This window comes from Genypterus blacodes, unplaced genomic scaffold, assembly GCF_046128005.1.
Source record: "Genypterus blacodes isolate CSIRO-AG114 ecotype Tasmania unplaced genomic scaffold, CSIRO-AGI_Gbla_v1 ptg000133l_1, whole genome shotgun sequence".
Taxonomy (NCBI): Eukaryota; Metazoa; Chordata; class Actinopteri; order Ophidiiformes; family Ophidiidae; genus Genypterus; species Genypterus blacodes.
In genome coordinates, this window is record NW_027466935.1 from 6,305,001 (window position 1) to 6,320,620 (window position 15,620).

At 45.4% G+C, this 15,620-nt stretch overlaps 1 protein-coding gene across 3 annotated transcripts in view; it reads left to right on the forward strand.

The window, feature by feature from the left end:
• shroom3 (shroom family member 3) overlaps nt 1-15,039 on the forward strand; it is a 32,986-nt gene extending 17,947 nt beyond the window's left edge. For all 3 annotated transcript variants that reach the window (XM_076163919.1, XM_076163921.1, XM_076163920.1), the window contains 22 exons: nt 1,614-1,757; nt 3,154-3,354; nt 3,520-3,845; nt 4,107-4,368; nt 4,493-4,542; nt 5,121-5,604; nt 5,781-6,489; nt 6,576-6,715; nt 6,880-7,017; nt 7,324-7,751; nt 7,859-8,086; nt 8,246-8,438; nt 8,552-8,873; nt 9,597-9,673; nt 9,863-9,954; nt 10,056-10,722; nt 10,830-11,052; nt 11,344-11,489; nt 11,625-11,697; nt 12,009-12,174; nt 12,260-12,381; nt 12,644-15,039. In XM_076163919.1, the coding sequence (XP_076020034.1) occupies nt 1,614-1,757; nt 3,154-3,354; nt 3,520-3,845; nt 4,107-4,368; nt 4,493-4,542; nt 5,121-5,604; nt 5,781-6,489; nt 6,576-6,715; nt 6,880-7,017; nt 7,324-7,751; nt 7,859-8,086; nt 8,246-8,438; nt 8,552-8,873; nt 9,597-9,673; nt 9,863-9,954; nt 10,056-10,722; nt 10,830-11,052; nt 11,344-11,489; nt 11,625-11,697; nt 12,009-12,174; nt 12,260-12,381; nt 12,644-13,030 (5,578 nt within the window). In that variant the 3' untranslated portion in view covers nt 13,031-15,039. The remainder of the gene's footprint in view (nt 1-1,613; nt 1,758-3,153; nt 3,355-3,519; nt 3,846-4,106; nt 4,369-4,492; nt 4,543-5,120; nt 5,605-5,780; nt 6,490-6,575; nt 6,716-6,879; nt 7,018-7,323; nt 7,752-7,858; nt 8,087-8,245; nt 8,439-8,551; nt 8,874-9,596; nt 9,674-9,862; nt 9,955-10,055; nt 10,723-10,829; nt 11,053-11,343; nt 11,490-11,624; nt 11,698-12,008; nt 12,175-12,259; nt 12,382-12,643) is intronic.
• Nucleotides 15,040-15,620: the final 581 nt, after the last annotated feature.

The window sequence follows — 15,620 nt, forward strand, 5'->3', positions numbered from 1 at the left end:
ACATCCTAGTTTCAATTGCGTCCACCAAACGGATTCTGTTTCCATCTGCGCTAAGGTACTCATGGATTTGGATGGTAGTTTGTCAATGTGTGGAACTTAGGTGAAGGAATTGGTTAATTTTGAAGCAGATCTGGATGAGGAATTTTGTTAATTTCCTATAATTTCTTATTTTGGTCACACTCTAGATCAAACTGAATGATTTCTTCCATCACAGTGTAATGAAATTGTAAGATGCAGGTAAATGTGCTGTTGGGTGTTGAGGACTGGCTTTTTAACGCTCACCATTAACTTCATTCATTACCAGAGCCACAATATTCTATTTTGGGGGGAAAAGACGGAGACCTAGACCTAGAGCTGACAGAGACGATGGATATCTTGTATCATAACATGTTGGGGTATTTCAATCATGTCCTGTGATTATGTAATGTTCCTTTGCTTTCATGTCACTGTCTTCCACTTACTCAGATAGCATCGCTTCCTGTTGGGATATATACTCGCTTGATAAAGCAGACAACGTAAGGGGGGGGGGGGGGTCGGCACAGCCAAGTGAGATACCATGATTGTGTCAAACTAAATGCAAGCCCAATATCACCAAGTAACTCAACCTGCATAGGGCAACATTACACTCTTATATTCACAATGATTTTACTGAATCTGATGTGCTCCATTTTGTGAACATCTCTGATCTTCTTGGCTGTGAGATTTGCCTATTCCCATTATTACATGGGTATAAAAGTTCACAATGCAGATGCACCAATTGCGTTTACATTTTTGTAAACCTGACTTTGCCAAAACCTAACTTTGTCTTGCATATCTTGACAATGACTTTGAGCTCGTTGATTGCCTGTGCCTGTCTGTCTGTCTCTGACCCAAAGGCACACACACACACACACACACACACACACACACACACACACACACAGTTTCACCACACCACAGGCAGGGTCTTTAGCAAGTTGTTGGGTCTGTTTGATCCTACAAGTGACTGTTGCTCTACACCCGGTTATTCATAGTTGCTTTACTCATGATACCACAGAACAGTTGTTTAAAATTCATGGAATATTTTATTTGTTAATTCCTCTGGTAATACGTTTTAGCTTGATGAAGAAAGAGAAGAGGAATGGTGTACATGTCTGTGTGTGTGTTGCGGTAGGTGGGCGCCTGTGTGTGTGTGTGTGTGTGTGTGTGTGGGAGGACTCTTGTTTTGTCGTTTACTGCTTGTTCTTCCTCCGTTGCACTTTGCAGGTTTCAACTGGTTGGTACTGCAGAGAAGTGGCATGAAAAGTTTGCAAACTGGCCACATTTTGATGAATTCAGACGATCCCTTGTGAAGAACACTAAGTTAAGGTGGACAGGGATGAAAATTGTGGTGCAATAGTCCAAAATTCCTCGTTGGATCCAACATTTTTACAAAGATGAGGTTTCTGTTGAATGAAAACATCTTAGCTTTTCACCTTTTGTGGAACCTCACAGTCAAAGATGACTGACTGGAATCACTGGAGAGGTTTTGAAAATCTCTTCCTTTGTTTGATGTGATGTCAGCGTGTCGTGCCAATGAAAATACATGAATATTTAAACGTTGTCATTGATGATGTGTTTTTGTTTCCTCACAGACGCAGTGAGCCGGCATCCCGTCCTCACTCCTGGCATTCCACCAAACTGGGTGAAGGTCAGCAGGACTCTAGGCTGATGGAGCTTTCTGACAGAGCAACGGGCTCGATGGGCGGCGCCTGGCACCAGCACAGCTACCACACCAGGTCAGTGAGGAGAGAGGGAGGATTCCCAATCTGGACACCAAGTCTGTGTGTGTGTGTGTGTGTGTGTGTGTGTGTGTGTGTTTGTGTGTTTGTCTCAGATTCTGAACAGCTGTCTTGTGTATAAGCTTACACCTCCGCCCATCATGAAAAAAAGGCTTTAGGGCTAAAAGATTGTTTGGTCTCAGATGTTGCTGTCATAACAGACGTGTAGGATTTCTTATTTTTGGTCCACAACTCAATCAGACAAGACTGCTGCTGTTATCTGTTTGTTATATAATGTGACCTTTGACCGTCTGCGTCGACGTGTTTTATTGCTATAGTGTCAAAATACTGGGACAGTTTACTCATGAGATCTCCATTTGTTTGCACTGCCGGTGACTTCAATCGATTATTTTCACACAATGGGTTTTATGATGGATTTGTTGATCGTACAGTATATCGTATATTTTTATACTACCAGGCCTCTCTACTTCAGAGGCAATGAACCCTTTGTATTCCATTCTAAACCTATTTTAATCCCTCTCTACTGATTGAATCTACACTGCTCTGTGTTATCTTGTAATTAGGGCTTTAGAGTTCACATTTCCTTTCAGATTATCAGATTTATTGATCACTAACAGATTAGACTACTTGACTTGTGCCGGTTTGAGGACAGAAATCTCTGAACGTGATTTTGTGTCTGAAATGATCCGCTCTTACAGATCTACTTTGGCAGATTGTTTTAATTGTTGATTGTGTGTCCTGAGTTAACTGTGTGGTTTGTGTTTCTTACGTCATATGTGACAGTTGGTGCACAGGTTCAGCGTCACTGTTTCACTGCAGTGATGAGTGAAGAAAAGCTTCTGATGTGTTCTTGTGTGCGTACGTGTGTGGTGTGTTTTGTGTGTGTGGAGGCATTGACGTAAATGACTGTAGAGAGGGAACATTCCTGATACCCCTCCCCCTCATCACTGGGTCTCCTGTGGCAATGAGCCACATACTAACAAATATGCGCTCACACTCCCTCACACACAAACATGCACACGTCAGGTCATTGTTTTATCGGTAAGTGTTTTTGTTTGCATTGAGCATTTCTGCTTTAATAGAACAGAACATAAAAATGAAAGAGGCAGACGGAGACATAGTCATAGATGAGCGACAGACAGTGTTCTCTTTTCCTAAGGAGTAATGGCATTGTATTTGGTTAAAGGCTTTGGTAGTTGAAACAGTGACGTAGACACACATTCGGTATTTGCGGAGCTAGCTTCCTCACCACAAACAGAAAACTATTGATTTTGTTTGGTCATCGCCTCACAAAAGGGATTTAGGGATCCTTGGTCTACTCTGTGTATTGTACTGTTCAAAACTGCCTGAGCAAAAATGTTTAGTTCTTTTAAAATTTGTCTTTGTCTCCCAGTGCTTCAACCACAGACCTGTCTGCTGGGTTTGACTCGGGTTACCTGAGGAAGAGTCCAGACCAATACAGCTCTCGGGGCAGCATGGAGAGCCTGGACCCTCCTCAACCCTCCCACCATCACCCTGGGTCCCAGCACCATCACCACATCCACGGCGGCTCCCACCCTACCTACTCCTCCTGCCACCAGCTGTCTTCTGCCAGGTTAGCACAACTAAACGCACCCTTCTAATGAGAATTCTAATGAGCAAACAATTCAGTCGCAGTGGGTTGTCATGGTGAGGAGTGAGTTGCTGCTGTAGACTGCGACTACATGAACTTCATACAAGAATGTCATGATCTCAAATCAGAAATCCCTTTATCTTTCAGGTCGTCCAATAGCATCGACCACATCCACAGTAAAAGAGACTCTGCCTATTCGTCCTTCTCAACAAGCTCCAGCATCCCAGAGTACCTTGCCTCCACCAACTACTTCAGCCCCGAGCGCTCCTATTCGCTGGAGACCGTCCCTCAGAGAGGAGGAAGTGGAGACATACAGCAGGCTGACATACATTACGTCCGGACGGTTTATGATACTCAACAACGCTGTCCCCCAGAGCACGAGATCAGCGCCACCTCCGCCGAATTGCTGCGTAACAACAACAAGGCTTTGAGTGGGGGTGTGGCAAGGACGGGGCAGGGCCAAGACCAGCGAGGTAAGGTTCATGTAATAACAACCGCACAGACAAACATTTGCAGATGATTCATGAGCGACAGTAAGTCACAAAGTATGTTTAGATGTTTGTTGACATACATACAATTACAACAATTCCTGGAGAAAAGCTTGGGCTTTTGTTTTTCACTTCAATGCTATGAGTTGTCTTTGATCCTTTTCAAAGATAAGCATTGCCACTGACATTGAGCTGTGGCAGTCGCTAATTGGACCTGACATGGTTTTCTTCTTCTGTTGGTTTCAGGGTCAGCGGGCAGAGTTTATCACCGTGGCAGCAGCAGTTGCAGCAGCAGTAGTAGCGGTAGTAGCAGCGGTGGTGTCCCAGCTTCTAATCGACACAGCGTGGGTCAATTATGGGGCCAGGCAGCCAGCCACAGCTCCTACGAAAGCCTGAGAGGGGTACCGGCTCCACCGCAACGCAGTGACAGCTATGCAGCCATCAGGAACCATGAAAGACACGAAAGACCAAACTCCTGGTCCAGTCTGGAACATGCTCGGTCACTACGGTGAGTTTGGGATGAACACAGCCTCATAATTCATCATAACACCAACGAGTTCCGGGGCTGATAATCAATTGTCTGTGCTTGTTATCATAATCTAATCTTATGTTATCTAATCTCTTTTATACAGGTCACTACATAAGGGTTCCTGGCATCACTCCAGTGGCTCTGTGGCTTCAGGTACACACATACAACTTTTATTGTAGTTTTTACATTATTACATCTCATTTATGTAAGCCCTGTAGATTTAACTTAATATCTTACAGTTTTCATTCCCCAAAACCCTCCCCTCCCGTTAATGTGCACTTTTCATTTCACCTTCCGGAATGTCAGGAATTTGGAAAAAGTATAAACACACGTATCTTAACCCTGTGTGTACGCCTGAGCTGAGCTTTTTTACAGCGTAGGTCTTGATCCCCTGTTCTCCCTTTGCTGTTAAAGTTATACAGTTTCCACTTGAGAGAAGCCTCAAATCAAATGATATCAGAAACAAGGTTTAGCTTTTCTTTTCTTTTTTATGATATGTGAGTAAGATTGGTGAGGCAAATTCAGTCTCTGTCCATAGAATAAAGTTGCATTGGCAGATATTTGATACGTATCACTTCTGCCATAGCTGAAATCCAACGATATAAGAAAAGGGTTCCCAAAAATATAAAACCCAATTCAAAGGATTCATGAAACATTACATCGTGATCATCAGTCTTACTCTTGTTGGCAGTACAATCACTGTATCACTGTAATCGTCACTGTGATTGCAGCTAAAGGCTGCTATGGTGCGGAGGGTCAGCTTCACACCGTGGTTGAGAAGAGTCCAGAGAGCAGCCCCACCACCAAGCCTCGGCAGGGTGGAGGATTCCCTCAGCCCAGCTCGTCTCCCGTACCCTCCTCTGGATCTCCAGGGTCTCCCCAGCTTGCCCCCCTCATCCTGCCTACAGGCCTTTATCAGGTCCCACAGCCTGAACCCCACTATGCCCAAACACCCAGCTCCAGCCCGAGTCCTGGATCCCCCAGGGTTAACCAAGCTTTGGCCAAGGAGAGCAGCCAACAGCAGCATCAAGCAAGTCCGGGTGCTGGAGGGAGCAACAGAAGAGAGACAGAAGGGTGGAGAGATGGAAGGATGTCAGCTGTAGAGAATGGATACCTTAATAACCCTTCAGCCTCAATGCTCTCCCAGTCCTCAGCTTCCTCATCTATGTCTCCTCCTTCCACCCAACTAAGAAATCAACTGCAGGAGGTGCACAGGTGATGGATTTATGTTTATTTTTTAATGTAGGGTTAATTGAGGCATTTTGTCTTCATTGCTTATGTTTAGATTGGCAGGACATCGTGTCACAGATGGTTTGTCACCCTGCCATTAATACTAAGATAAAATGGACATTCTATCCTTTAACACTACTGGTTTCTTTTGATTTTGCCAGGCCTCATCAGGAGGACGTTACCTTTGGGCTACCTTTGAAAGCTGTTGGTGGGGGTGCAGGGAGCCAGGATGGGTTCCAACCGTCCCAAATCCACCAGGAGTCCCATAGTCAGAGCTTTCCAGAGCCTCAAACTTATGCAAACCAAGAACCTCAGAACCAAATAATCGAAGAACGAAACCGGGGCCACCAGGTTTCGCAGCCCCAGTTGCCCCATAGCTTCAGACCCCCGTCTTCTCAGTCCACTAGTCAAGAATGGAGAGACCAATTCAGAACTGTAGACCAGCCCAGCTTCCAACCAGAGGCTGTGGCATCAGCCAAAGTTGCCCAGGGCCAGGTTCCAGCATCCCCACCTGTCCAACCACTCATCCACCCTCCGGTTCCAACCACCACCACCAACCCTCAGCCTTCTTCCTGCCTCCACAGTGACTCTGCAGCTCTGCAGTACAATGAGCAAAGAGACCATAGAGACAAGGATGACGCCAGGGATAATCCATTGACCCGTCTGGAGAGTGCCCTGGCTGAGGTCCAGCAGTGTGCCAGCCCTGAAAGTGTGGTTTCTGCAAAAAGTAGCCAAGGCTACAGTAGCTATGGAGACAGTGGCCATGGACCAACCCGCAGCCTGTCTGTGCTGGAGAAGGTTAATCGGTTTGAGCGTCGAGAACGAGCTGGGAAGCAGCGTAGCCGTAGCACCAGCCACTCCTATAACAAGGTTAACCAACACAGAGGCCCATTGGTTTGGATTTCAAGTGATACCTCCATACATTGTGTTTGACTGTTCCTTCTTCCTGTTCTTAGAACCAGCAAAATGAGAAAGGCCGGAGCTCCCCGTGTGGCACAGAAGACCTCAGAAACATGTTGGAGAGAAGCACCAATTTGACTAAAGCCCAAAGGACTTTGAGCTACAGAGGAGGCAACATTGTCCTCTCACAGCCCAGGTAGGTTCACCCTGTCAATGTGTCAAAACAAAAAAGCACAATGTTGAAAAATGGTGGGGGTAATCCATAAAACACAGCCCTTAACACAGGCTGTTGGATGGTCCACAGTGTCACCATCCACAGTTTGAGTCCAAGAGTCTTTTTTTTTTCTTTCTGTTGTTCAGGACAGCAGATCCCAATTCAGCTCTGCAGAGGAGCCGCAGCACAATCCAGTTGGATATGCTGCCCAGGGAAGAGGATTACCGATGGAGACAAGACCTGCAAGAGCTGCTGGGCCCCATCCAGGACGTGTCCTTCAACAGGTCTGAGCCGACATAATAACTCACAGCTAAGCCGAACCCGAACTACGCACACTTATTACTGTGTCCTTTTATTTGTAACAAGTGATTCCAGATAGTCTATCCCCATTCCAAACCAACCCAGGCTTCCCTAGCGCCATCCCCACCCCATACCCAGTAGATGATCTTTCTAACATCTACGATCATCAAATCATTTTTCATAATCAGATTTCTTTCTTTCTTTGGATAAAAGCGTTAAAAAATAATTCACTACTTCCAGGGGTATATACCCAAGGCTACACATTTGTAATAATAAATGTCTTTGCTCAGAACTTACAGGGAGTCTCTGAAAGACGCTCAGTCTAAGGTCCTCAACTCCACCTCTTTCCAACGGAGGGACCTCAGCGCATCGATTAACTCTCCACCTCGTGCGGCTCCTTCCAGCTTCCCCAATGCTCAACAGGAGAAGAAAGGCCCTAAAACCATGCCCAAACCACAGGCCGTCTTCATCACACAACCACAAGTTACCTCCCTTCACACACCAAAGGAACGTCACATGGTTAGCCCAGAGGCTAGAGGCCAAAGCCCGCCTGCACTTCCCAGTGTACCACCTGTTGGACCGGCACCTCCAACAAGGATCTGTGGCCGTAAGCGTCTGACCACAGACCAGAAGAAACACTCATACTCTGAACCGGAGAAGATGAACGAGATTGGGTTGTTGGACCCTGAAACTGCTTCCCTCTTCAGGCGTGGAGGAGGTAAATCAATTGCTTAATTTTTACATTTCCATTTAGTAATAGGTAGATTACAAGTGCTAATTGATAAGTAGTAACCTTCACCTTTCGTGCTTTTTCATGTCTACCAGAGACCAGTGTTGCAGACCGGCGGAGGATGTTTGAGCTGGCAGCCGGACGCCTTGGAGGTGGGGCTTCACGGAACGCTGTGTCAAGGCCGGACCTCCGTCAGCTTCAGCACGATGCTCTAGCCGAGTATGTTGAGAGGAAGAGAGGGAGGAAGAAAGAAGAGGAAGGACAGGGGAGAGCTGAGAGGCCTCGTAGTTCCTATATACAACCTGACAACAACAATCATACAGGTGGGTTTGATGGATGAATCAGTAAGTAGATTGATGGATGGATGAAAAAAACAAGGATGGATCTCACCCTCTCTCTCTCTCTCTGTCTCTCTCTCTCTCTCTCTCTCTCTCTCTCTCTCTCTCTCTCCTTCTCTTTTCCATTTTTTTCCTCCCGCTCAGACACCCTCAGCCTCTCCTCTGCCTCCAGCATGCTTTCCCTGGACGACTCTGGCCAAAATCGGAGCTTCTTCCCTGGGGAGCGACATCTGAGCTCCACACTGCCTCTTGGATGCAACCCACAGATCCTCCAGTCTGGCCTCTTATACCCGAAAAGGGCGATGGCTCAGAGGCCACTGGCAAGCCATCCACCAAGGTGAACTAAGAGAAGTCAATATTTAACAAGGAGTTTTGTGTTGGACTGATCCTTTCATTATCACATTGTTCTCATGTCATTTCTAAATTGTCCTATTCTGTCCCTTCTCCTAGTTTTCCTTCTGGCTCCCATCCTGATCTCTGTGCTCAGGGCAAACAGTTTCCTCTGGATCTCAGCCCAGAATCTGGGCCCCACGGACACGGTCAGGTTGTCCATGGAAGCCCCGACCTAAATCAATATTTCCAGGCTTCTGTTCCTCAGCAGAGCAACAGGCTGTCCACGCAGCTGAACGGGGCTCTGCAGAGAGCAGGGTCCGATCGGAGCGCTGGGAAGTCGGCGTCCGCTGAGGATCTACTGGAGATATCGGAGGAGAGACCGGTGACTCTGCAACACCACCGATCCCGCTCCAACCCCACTGAGGAGAGACTGAGCCAGGTGCTTTTACTGTCACAACTGGACCTAATAACTATGAAATAAATAAGTGTGAAAGAGTAGCTGCTGCAAAATATTATGTCTCATTTAGAGCAAATAATGTTGAAACCGAAGAAGAAATGTAAGTCTAAGTGAATAAGGTGCTGATGGCTGTGGCACCATGTGACCTGGTTGTTCCTCTGATGTTGATGTTGTATGTGACTGTGACTGTTAATGATGGGAGGCTGTAATCACTGTGAGAGAGATAAGACTTTAATTCATCCTGCTGAATTCCAGTCATAACTCTATATGTGTGCCCATATGAGTGTGTGTGTGTGTGTGTGTGTGTGTTATCTCTGCAATTGTCCAAATTAGACAGCGCCCAAACACTGTCCCCTAGTTCCCTGGCACCTCACAGGAAACTCTGAGTATTTCCTGTGGGGGCGGTGGGGCCAACTGTCCCTTCAGAGTCCTTTATGGAGGCAAACACACACACACACACATATCTTAACATTAACATTATGGTCTTGGCAAATAAACGAGAAATTCAGCAACATCATTAAACACACTCATACGTTATTTCTGGGATTAATAATGTGTGTGTGTGTGTGTGTGTGTGTGTGTGTGTGTGTGTGTGTGTGTGTGTGTGTGTGTGTGTGTGTGTGTGTGTGTGTGTGTGTGTGTGTGTGTGTGTGTGTGTGTGTGTGTGTGTGTGTGTGTGTGTGTGTGTGTGTGTGTGTTTTTCAGGACATGACTCCGGACGATGTAAGGATGTTTGGTGTTTTCATCGTTGAAACTGGAGGCTGTGCTCTGGCTGCAGACAGGTATGTGACACCTCTGCTCAGAACATGTGACCAGAACCTAGAGTGTTGTACAAACATGTATCTTTGTGTTGCATAAATATAAGCACATGTATGTGAAGTTGGACCTAAGCACAAGTTACAGATGACTGAATTGTATGTTATCTTTCTGCTGACTGTATTATTAATCTGAACTGTCTGTCTGTCTCTCAGACCTACAGATATCCGGGGGTCAGAGGGGTCGGCCTCTCCCCAGCAGGACCAGATCAGCCAGAACGCTGTACAACCCACACAAACTCCACAAGGTGAAAACATCTCACATAAAGACAGCTAATGTAAACACTTGGCCTTGGCTTACTTTAGGCTTGAACATGAACAGTCTGACCCTCCCTTCATGTGATCTTAGGCTGCACTCCTGTCTCTCGGAGAGATCGCCAGAGGAACGGGGACCGCCAGAGAACCCACAGCACCTCCACCCTGGCTGCTTCCGTTGGCCTTCCGTGTCCCTTCTCCCCTCCTGGTGCCTCCAGCAGCAGTGAGTGGCACTCGAGCGAGAGGCTGAGCCAGGCCAACCTGGACGCTATCACTTTCCCAGGTGTCAGCAGTGACAGCAATGTTGAAACTGAGCAGGAGGACAGAGGCCTGGGCCGACACCGTGACACAAGTGTATCAGGAAATACTGCAAAGGAGCTTGGGAGAGAGCGAACCTCTAGTTTAGAGATGAGAGGAGGCAGTTCTGCTGAAGACACACGATCAGCATCATCAACGACGCCGTCGCCACTGCCCCACACCCAGCCTGAACCCACAGCAAACAGGAAGGACACCTCTGTCCTCCAGCACCTCTCCACCCTGCACATCTCTGAGTCCAGTCTCTCTGGACCACTCAGCTCATCACAGCTCCTAGAACCCTCCGCCAGCCTGTTGCAGGAAGACTACGACGAGGTCTTCCTCCAAAATCCAGTCCCTCCATCACCTCCTCCCCCTATCAGAGAGACACACATTGTGGAGGACTCCTACCTCCCCCCTCCTCCTCCTGAGTTGGAGCAGGAAGCTGGACAACAGACAGTGGAAAGGTTTGTTCACTACTAGAATACCGTGTGCCTACATTTTTGCAGGACATTTATTGATCCTCTGACTGCCTTTTTGTTTTCAATCTTATTTGTCTCTCTTGCCCTCTCAGTCCACAGCCCATGAACAGCTCCATCATTCCTGCTGGGAGGTCACCTCTTCAATCCTTGTCCCTCATTCCTCACCCTGTGTCCCAACCGTCTGCTTCCCTGGAACCGCAACCCTCAGCCACCTCCTCTTCGGGTCCAAACACAGACGACTGCCTGGGTCTGCCTCTGCCCAGAAGAGAAAGGACATCTGAGGAACTGCGAGTGGAGGAGCTGGTCCGTCAGCTGGTGAGTCCATCTGTTCTGCCAGTACTCGTTCTACCTAGTCCTGATTCTACCTCCGTCTCTCTCTACCCGGTTCTAACTAATTTTGTTTTTTATTGTTGTGCAGCTTTGATGTATCAAATTCACACAGCCTGGTTCTCTTCATTGTTTTAGTTTTCTTCTTTTCTCTGTTCTTTTCTTCCCCTCTGTATGTATAAAATAATCTCCAAAAGGAAATGAGTCACACACATGGACCCATGTAACAGAACCGTGACAAAATGTTTTATAACTCTATAAATTGGACTCATCATCTAGGTCTTACAGGATCGCTCCTCAGCGCCCCTCCTGAACTTGTGGGGCGAGACAACCACCGTAGAGCTCATGGAGGAGATCTTTTCCAACACCAAAGGGGTCGGTAAATTGGCATGGCAACGTAGGGGCAGCAGCCGATTGGACAACAGGTAAGTCTGACATCATTCTTGCGTTAAGGTGGGAGGTTTAGGTGCATCAGCTTGAAAAGTTTAGTAATGTTGATCTCACTCACTCTTTGCTGACTCTCACTCTCAGTTTGGTTTTGTTATTCGATCTCTCCTTAGTATCCATGACGATGCAGATCAAGGGAAGGAGACTGATGTGGATGAGGAGGAAAAAGATCACAGCATGAGGAAGGTAAAAAGAACTTTATTTATTGCCCAGTGTCACCAGCAGCATCTATAATAATAATAATAATTGTAGGATATATTTGTATGACCCCTCCCATCCACTAGGTGAAGCTATGTGGGTCTTACATATAACAACATGTCCATAAAGTTACTACAGAGCAGAGATTATGTACATGCAAGAGCCCTGAATGTTTCTCCCAAGTTTGGAGGCAATCTGAGGAGTGCTGCTTGTTTTGCGAGTGCATGCGTGCGCTTACACTCATGCTCTCCAACTCCAGTATTCAGATTTCCTGTTGTGTTTCATTTACTATCCTCTAGGTGGAGCTGTGTGACGCACTGAGGCAGAGCGTGAGCACACTGCGTCAGGAGAAGGAGACGCTGTGTGAGGAGCAGAGGCGTCATCGAGCTCTGGGAGCAACTGTTGAAGCTCTGGTGCAAGAACGCTGCAAACCCAACGAAAGGGAAAAATATAGCATATTCATCGGTATGGAGGAGCACCTTTGGATGGTTTCGAATATTTGCCGCACAAATATGAAGTTTGGTCATCTTGTTTTTATTTTGTTTTTCAGGAGAGCTGGAGAAAATTGTGAACCTGCTGCTGATTCTCTGTGGTTGTCTGTCAAGGGTTGACAAATCTCTGCATTCTTTGGAGAGAGAAGATCTGACAGCGGAGGACACAGCTGTGGAGAGGGTGGGATAGGATCAGATTTACCTGTCTGTCTGTCTATCTGTCTGTCTGTCAGTGACATAGCCTTTACAGAGCTCTCATTTCTGCTCATTTCTTACGTGTACATCTTTGATCCCTGACTAGTTTTTAGTTGCATAAACAATTATATTTAATAAGTATTTGGTAGTGAGTAGTTGCTACTTTTACTAACTGAGGTTATGCAAGAACTTCCTCCTGCTCCACTGAAAATAAGAGTCTCACAGGATGAATATTGTTTCCTCCTCAGGACTCCCTCCATGTGAAACGTTCTCAGATCCTCAGTCAGACTGAGGAAGCCTGGGAGCTGAAGAAGAACTTGGACCAGCGGCAACGTGTTGTCCACACCATCCTGTCCGGCTACCTCACCCAACCTCAGCTCTGCGACTACCACCACTTCATCAGCACCAAGCCCTCACTTCTGTTGCGCCAACGGCACCTGGATGACCTCATACGGCAAGGGGAGGATCAGCTGACACGACTAGAGGAGAGCCTGCCTCCAGAACAGGAGGGGGCTGGCGGTTGGTCGAGCGCTTCCCCTTTCTTGTCTCCAAGCCCTGCTCCATTTACGTCAGCTGCTGTGATACCAGGCTCCGCCCACTCAGTGCCCCGTTCCACAGCTGTGACGTCACTGTGAGGTCACAGACTGCTGCTGCTACAGGAGGCAGTAACTGAGGACATAAAGCACTGAAATGAAGAGACTAAAATCTCCCCACAGAAGTCAAGCTCTCAACTGCAGGAGCTTTGTATGAAGGACGTCCCCGTGGTTTCTATGCCGACTCTAGAATGAACACGTGAAAAACAAAGATGTGTCTCTCTCTATTTGTGCCTGATTCCGTTTCTCCATTATCGATACCTCCATTGAGCTCACCTCAGCAGTAACACACAGCTGAATGCTGACAGGATTTCAGCTTCATCTTTGCCAGGATTGTCTGTTTGATGGACTTTTTGTGGTTTTTGTGTTAGAGAAATTTAGAGGAACCCAAGAACGTTCCATGGGGAACCCCAGTGAAGGACAGTTCAAGCTTGATTGATCATTTCATCTTTCCTTTTCATGTTTTCCATCACTGTGGACGGTTTGATGGAAGAACAAAATGAAGAAAAATATAGTAGCAGTTTTTCTGACCAAATTTCCATTGAATATCAGCAATATTTTAGCGTATGCTATAATTAGCTCATGAATTAAAGCTCCAATTGATAAAGTGTGATCTTGACACATAACGTTGTCAGCAGTGTTTTTCATTTGAGCTCAGCAAATTCCCAAAATCCAAAGGACCACGGCACTCTGCTGGTTGAACAAGATGGACAAACTATGCCAGACTAGGCCAGAGTGTAGTGATCATCTTGTTTACTAGATACGTGATCTAGTTGGCTTTGGAGTACTTCAGCAACCACCACACCCCTAATTTCATCACTCAGCTTTCACCTCTTCCTACACATGAAAAACACTTTAGCATGAACCTGCCCACTGTTAATAATAAATGTTAATTTAAGTGATGGTGTTAATATATTGGACTCTCTTTTAAAATAGTGTCTTGCTTGAATTTTCCTTTTGTAAAACCTTAATGATACCTGTTGGAGCCTCGAATATGTGAATATTTCTAAATAACCCTTCAGATATAACCAGCGTTTGGACTCTCAGCTCTTTATTTTCAGAGAGAACTGAAATAACTATAAGTGTGATTTCCCATAATGCTGCTGGCTAGCGAGGACCTCATATGTCCAAAAGACCGTTTGTTTCAATTTGTGACAATTAACACAGACGGTTTAATTTTACTGTAAAACAAAAAAGCATCATTAGGGTTAGGGTATCAATCGGTTTGTAACTGAAGGGGGAAGAGGATGCGCATCTATTTATTATTTATCATGTTGCAGCCACAGTTTTGACTACTTTTTGGATAATTGAGATCCCAGAGCAAATTGAAATGACATCGTTTTTCAGTAAAGCACTTTGTAAACTCTTTTAAATCATTGTATAAAGTTTTTTTTATATAATAGTTGATATGCTGACATCAAACATGTGACAAAGTTGCTAGAATGAATCTCTGCTTTCATGTAGAATGGAGGAGGTGCAGCACTCTCTCTGCCTGTCATCAAAATATTTGTCTTATCTGCAAAAGAAATACATTTTTAGTTCATCAAGAAAAGATTGTGATTTGGAAACCCCAACATAACATTGAAGTCACCTTTGTCTACATGCCCTACCATCATTTATTCCCTCATATACTACCATGTTCACACTACTTCTGGACATATTGACCGTTTGTTATTGTCCCTCTGCTTCCCAATTACAAAGAGAAATCTTACAAACACTTATATCAACAGAAGTGAACAAACATTGGGTTTCTTTGTGCTCTGAACTGTTTTTTTCTGGATTTTATTCTTCACAAACATCTTTTATTGTCATGTTTCATTTTAAGAGCACCTTTGACATATTCACAGTTATATTCTCCCAATGTTATACTCAGTCTGTCCTCACCGATAACTTTTAGAGTTGATTGTTGTGTGTTCTTGTTGTGTTGTCGCTTTTTGGATTCATCATTTTAGGTTTTGTTTTTGTTTTTTTTGTGGATTTAAAATGTAATTCTTGCTTTATAAGATGAAGTTTGAGGAGGTTTATTGTTGCAAATTAAATATTTTGTAAATCCGATTGTTGCTTTACCCTTTTTTAAAATGTCATCTTTATGAAATGTCACTGAAAGCCTTTTTTAGCCATGAGCAGAAAATACACTCCAGACCTTTTTCTGCTAAGGTGACCAAAGGTTTGTGGTCTGTTTTTGCTCACACTGGTCTGCCATAGATCAGATATTGAAACTGTTCACAAGCATAGGATAGTCAGTGCTTCATTTACATTTTGAGTGTAGACGCTGAGCAGAAGCTGTTAGTGTTCTGGCGCCATCTAGTGCCGTACTGCAGTAAAAACACTGCATCAAACTCTGCTGGTTGGAATGGAGTATACTCCTAAATTGAGTTGTGTTAGGTACAAACTCGCATATATAGCCGACCATGTCGAGAAATCTCTGCATTGCTTGCTTGTCAGTAGGAGGTGGCATGTTATTGATTGCAACTACGTTGTTTGGGACACCTGGAGATGAGTGAGAGGGTCCAGAAAGCCGTAACTGGTTTTATCTAGGACACCCAGCTATATGACAGAATCTAGTGAATTCTATATGTTCATTTATCTGTCAATTAATAGTGTGGCTTAAGATGACAGATAGATATTATTA